The sequence below is a fragment of the Mus pahari genome, chromosome 14, assembly GCF_900095145.1.
Source record: "Mus pahari chromosome 14, PAHARI_EIJ_v1.1, whole genome shotgun sequence".
NCBI classification, from domain to species: Eukaryota; Metazoa; Chordata; class Mammalia; order Rodentia; family Muridae; genus Mus; species Mus pahari.
In genome coordinates this window covers 29,742,636-29,747,516 of record NC_034603.1, presented here as the reverse complement: position 1 = coordinate 29,747,516, position 4,881 = coordinate 29,742,636, and the positions used below count along the sequence as shown (strand labels likewise).

Here is a 4,881-nt window from a genome sequence, read left to right as displayed (position 1 = left end):
GTCTACAAAGTGAGTTCCAGGACAGCCTGGGCTATACAGAGAAACCCTGTCTCAAAAAGCCAAAAAAAAAAAAAAAAAAAAAAAAAAAAAAAAAAGAAAAAAAAAGAAAGAAAGAAAGGAAGGAAGGAAGGAAGGAAGGAAGAAAGAAAGAAAGAAAGAAATCCCTATAATCCCAGCATCTGAGAGACTGAGGCAGGAGGATGGCTATGAATTCAAGGCCAGCCTGGGTTACAGACTAAAACCCTGTCTCAATAAGTCAAGCAGAAAGGATACACTATCTGTCCATCCCATTTTCTCTCTGTTGATATGCCCAGTGCTACCGTGCGCCCATCCCATCCTTAAGATGGAAGGAGATAACAGCCAGGTTTGGACTCCCACCTTCAAGCCCTCCTTTGTTTTCCCCTGTGGAGGTCTAGAGAGTAAATTACTTCAGCACTGAGCACCACAGCCTCTGTCCCGACTCAGTCCTGCCAACCACGGACAGTAGCGCCTTGGGATGGGATGGGTTCAGCCTGTAGGCTTCATCTCCATTCTCTAATCTAGGGAAACATGCCAATTGTTGTGTGCCCACCATGTGCTTGGGTGTGGGTGACCAGGCCAGCCCTGAATGCACTTTCCAGACAGACCCTGAACACAGACAGGATCCCAGTGAGGAAGCAAACATAGAGGGAGCCATGGAAACACAGAGCCCGTCAGCCTGGGCCCGGAAGCCTCCCCTTCTTTGTAGCAAGTGCAGGCACCCTGCTTTTCTCCTTGCACAGGCAGCACAGGCAGGGGTGCAGGGATCGCAGGAGCAGGGAGGGAGAACCAGATGGGTATTTGGAAAGAGTCCCCGGTGGCAGGAGCTGGTGAGAGGCAGAGTATGGCAAAGATGAGCAGGATCTCCTCTGCGCTGCCATACTCCCACCTGGGATGGCACCCAAAAAATGGACAAACCCTTGGATAGGGAACGCGGACGACCACCGGAGGGGTCACAGAAATTCTGCGCAGTTCCACAGAGGAGCACAAGAGAGGAAAGGAATAGGATGGCAGACCAGGGCCTGGGCCTGAGATGCCCAGCCTCCTTCACCTCCTGTGACACAGCATGAAGGGTCATTTCCATCAGGTGGAGATGCAGTGTTTCCTGTGGCAGAGCTCTGAGCTGTGGAGCTACCCCACCCCCCATCCCCAGACACACACACACATGGGAGTCCCATCATGAGGCAGAGTGGGGCTGAGCTCAACATTGAGCTCTTTGGGGGCACTCCAGCCACTGGGTTCCTCCCTCAGCAGCTTGAAGGTCCAGGGTCCTCAGGGTCCTGCAGCAGGAAAAGGCTTGCCTCATCTGCTTCCTGGGGACCATGGGACCTTTTTTTTTTTTTTTTTTTTTTTTTTTGGTTTTTCGAGACAGGGTTTCTCTGTGTAGCCCTTGCTGTCCTGGAACTCACTCTGTAGACCAGGCTGTCCTTGAACTCAGAAATCCGCCTGCCTCTGCCTCCTGAGTGCTAGGATTAAAGCTGTGCGTCACCACACCCGGTGGGACCATGGGACCTTAAGCAGGGCAACTGCTGTCCCATGTTGACAATTATCTGCTAGAGGCTGTGAGCATTAGAGGAGCCCCTGAGTACGTGACACTCAGGACGGTGCCTGGCACACAAACACATCTCCACTATCAAGGCAGGCAATATGGGAAGAGTTTCCTGGAGACAACTGGGCTTTGAGAACCAGGTGGGTACAAGACTAGGCAAGGAACCCTTGTTGAGTTTGGCAGGGCACAGCAGTGTTGCTGTAGAAGGGGGTTGTGATTGGGTGAGTGTGGGCCAGTCAGAACCCACTGCAGCAGCAGGAGGAGCCTGACTTGCCCCAGCCCTGAGAATGGCCCTTTCTTCAGGACACAGATGTCCAGTACTATCCTTTGGGTTGGATCTCTGAGTTTTGCTGTGATGGGCAAGTTCCATCACTCTCCTAGCCTCCATCTCTTCACCTATATTTTAGGGAATTAGGTTAGACTCTGTGGCTTCCCCCAGACCACTAAGCAAAGTTGGCACAAAAGACAGTAAGTCCCAGGGAGAGCCCTCATCTTCTGGCCCTTTAATGCCAAGCTAATAGGTGACAGGGTGGGGGATGGGGCTGCAGGGATGAATGGCTGAATGCTTCTGGCTGGCTGCTGGAAGCAAATTTGTTCCACTTATCCCAGCTTATATCCACTGGTGCCCTGCTTAACAGATAAGGACTCTGATGGCCCAGGAGGGAGGTGACCTACTCTAAAGACACAAGAAGAGGCCACAAAGGACAGACCTAGGTCCCCATAGCTACTAGTACAAGGTTGAACTTAGGCTAGGCAGTGGGTGTTCAGACAGGCCTTACCAGTGCCCTGGGTCTCCCTTGGGACAGTAGTTTCTCCTGGATGAGCAGGGCCCTACCCCACATCTCTGTGCGAATCCCTTTCAGCTGTTCTCATGGAAGGCAGGGAGGATAACACGTGATGTTGTGGGTCACAACAGGGAGCTTGGGGGATGGGAAGCAGAGAGCAGACAGCTTGGGGCCCAGGGGACTAGGAGCTGAGGGCTAGAGGTGGCACAGCACTGGAGTGGCTGGGAAATGGTCAAGAAGGGGACTTTTGGAATAGCTGGCTCTCCAGCAGTCTGCTGCATCCACCCTTTCTCCTGGCCAAGTCTCACTTGGTGACGCCGAGTGTAAATATCTGGCTTTGAGAAGTCTCTCCCCCCTGACTCCCAAGAACCTCAGCCTCTTTAGTCATATTACATAGGGTCTTGACAAGTCCTTTCTCCTCAACATTTCCGCTCAAGCTGAAGGCTGACCTCTCCCACCTTTACCTATACCACTCTGCTCCCCACTCCATACACTCAAAGCCGGGGGCCCAAATGGAAGCAAACGACCACCAGGTTAGAATTCCCAGGCGGCTGGGTCTCTAACACGAAGGAAGGAGCCAGCAGGGAGAGGTGTGAGGGGAGATGGGCATAGTCTCTCTGAGTCTCTGGAGTTCCTCTTGGATGAGTCCTTGTCGTGGTCCCTAATGAAACTGAGGGCACAGGGCTCTTTCACCCCCCACCCCACCCCCGGTAGAGGCCAAATTCAATGACAACACTGCTCTCTGATGGGCACTGGCCACCTTGGATTTTATTGTGACAGTAACATCCACCACACATCTGGACATGGCACACCGCCAGCTCGCTCTCCCACCCTCGGCCACCCCACCAGGTAGCGAACAGCTGGGAGAGGGGTCTCTTTTTCTCTTCCCTGGAAGACCCACCCCCAGGCCAGGTCACAAAGCCAGTGAGTACAGCACCCCGCCTCTGAGCCCTGTATCTCACCGTAACGTCCGACTTCTGCCCAACTCTGCTTTCCCCAGATTGACCTGTACGCAGGAGCCCTGTTTGTCCACATCTGCCTGGGCTGGAACTTCTACCTGTCCACCATCCTCACGCTCGCCATTACGGCCCTGTACACCATTGCAGGTACCGTACGGGTCCTGAGGACCCACCAGGAGTCAGGGATTTGTACAGGAGAAGCCTCACGGCACAGGGAGCCCGGTAATGGCCAGTTCACAGGTGGTCAGGTGGGGATCTGGGGCTAACTGCTCAGGTACTTTGGTGTAGCTCATCCATCTGCAAGGACCGATGCCCCACCAGCAGCTCTGGTGATGAGGTCAGACTCTCCTGGGCCACTCACTTCACCAGCCTTGTTTCTTGCAGGGGGCCTGGCCACTGTGATATACACAGATGCCCTGCAGACAGTCATCATGGTGGTGGGTGCTGTCATTCTGGCAGTCAAAGGTGAGGTCTGGGGCTGGGACCTGGGCGGGCTGTCCCTGCACCTTGAAGAGCTCTAAAGCTTAAGCTACAGTTGACCTGCCCCACTGTTGGCTTCCTAGGCTGACGGGCTGCTTCCTCCTGCCTACAGGGGCGCAGTAGGGAGGTGCTGACTAGCCTCCCTCAGGGCTGGGCAGGCCCTAGAGCAGGCAGCTGTGTGTGCAGCACACAATTAGCAGACCACAAAACTGCTGAGGTGTTTCCTCCAGTGCTTAAAATCAAGTACAGAGTCCTAGGAGGTGTTGCTGTCTCCTGCCAGACAAAAGCCTGGAGGGAGGGAGGTACGCCGGACTGGACTGGTAACGCCACTGAGTTTAGAAACAGACAAGGGGGTTCTACTCATGCCCTGGGAGGGAAACAGGGAGCAAGGGTAGGTCTCAAGGTATGTGGCTTTAAAGGTGAAGCCTCCGCTCAGGCTCTGGGTCCCTGTGACAGAGGCTGCCTCTGGGCCTCCTCAAGAGAGATTCCTGGTGACAGACCCTAGCCTACCTAGCTCCACACCCTGCGGGGGAAAGGGGGCCTGGGAAGATGCCAGAAGCTGCCCCACCCCAGCTGTGTTCCTCCCCTGGTAGCAGCCCCTGTCTCCAGGATCTACTGAAGAGGAGGGTCAGATATAGGCCGGATGAGAGGGCAGTGACTACAGACACAGACAGTCCTGGCTTGGCCTTGCACCACCCAACCCTGAGGTAGATAGGACACGTTCGGGACTCAGAGGAAAGACCCCGGCCTGAGCCCTACCTGCAAGGCCTGCCATAAGGCTCTGAGGAGCCTCTGCCTTCCTTCCCTGTGTCTTGGAAGGATGGGGTCACAATGCCAGCAGTGTCTTAGCTGTAGTGAAGTCACCACCTTCAGAAGTCCAGGTCATGGCTTCAATACTCAATGACTCAAACACAGAGGAAACCACTTCACCTCCTTGAAGGGCCAGTCCAGAGACTGGCAGAGAACCCCACACCCGAGGCCAGCAGGCTTCCCGACACTAGCCATGAATCCTGCTGGCCAACAGGACACTGTGGGCCCATGTGCAAAATGCTCATTTAATAGTTATTTTAAATACAAATAAAATACTCTA

General features: G+C 54.3%; 1 protein-coding gene across 1 annotated transcript in view; it reads left to right on the top strand.

Annotated features, from left to right (window-relative positions):
- Window positions 1–4,881, top strand: part of Slc5a10 (solute carrier family 5 member 10) — a 47,627-nt gene that overhangs the window by 7,297 nt on the left and 35,449 nt on the right. Inside the window, exons 6-7 of the mRNA XM_021211954.2 lie at window positions 3,353–3,458; window positions 3,696–3,776. Coding sequence (XP_021067613.1) covers window positions 3,353–3,458; window positions 3,696–3,776 — 187 coding nt within the window. The remainder of the gene's footprint in view (window positions 1–3,352; window positions 3,459–3,695; window positions 3,777–4,881) is intronic.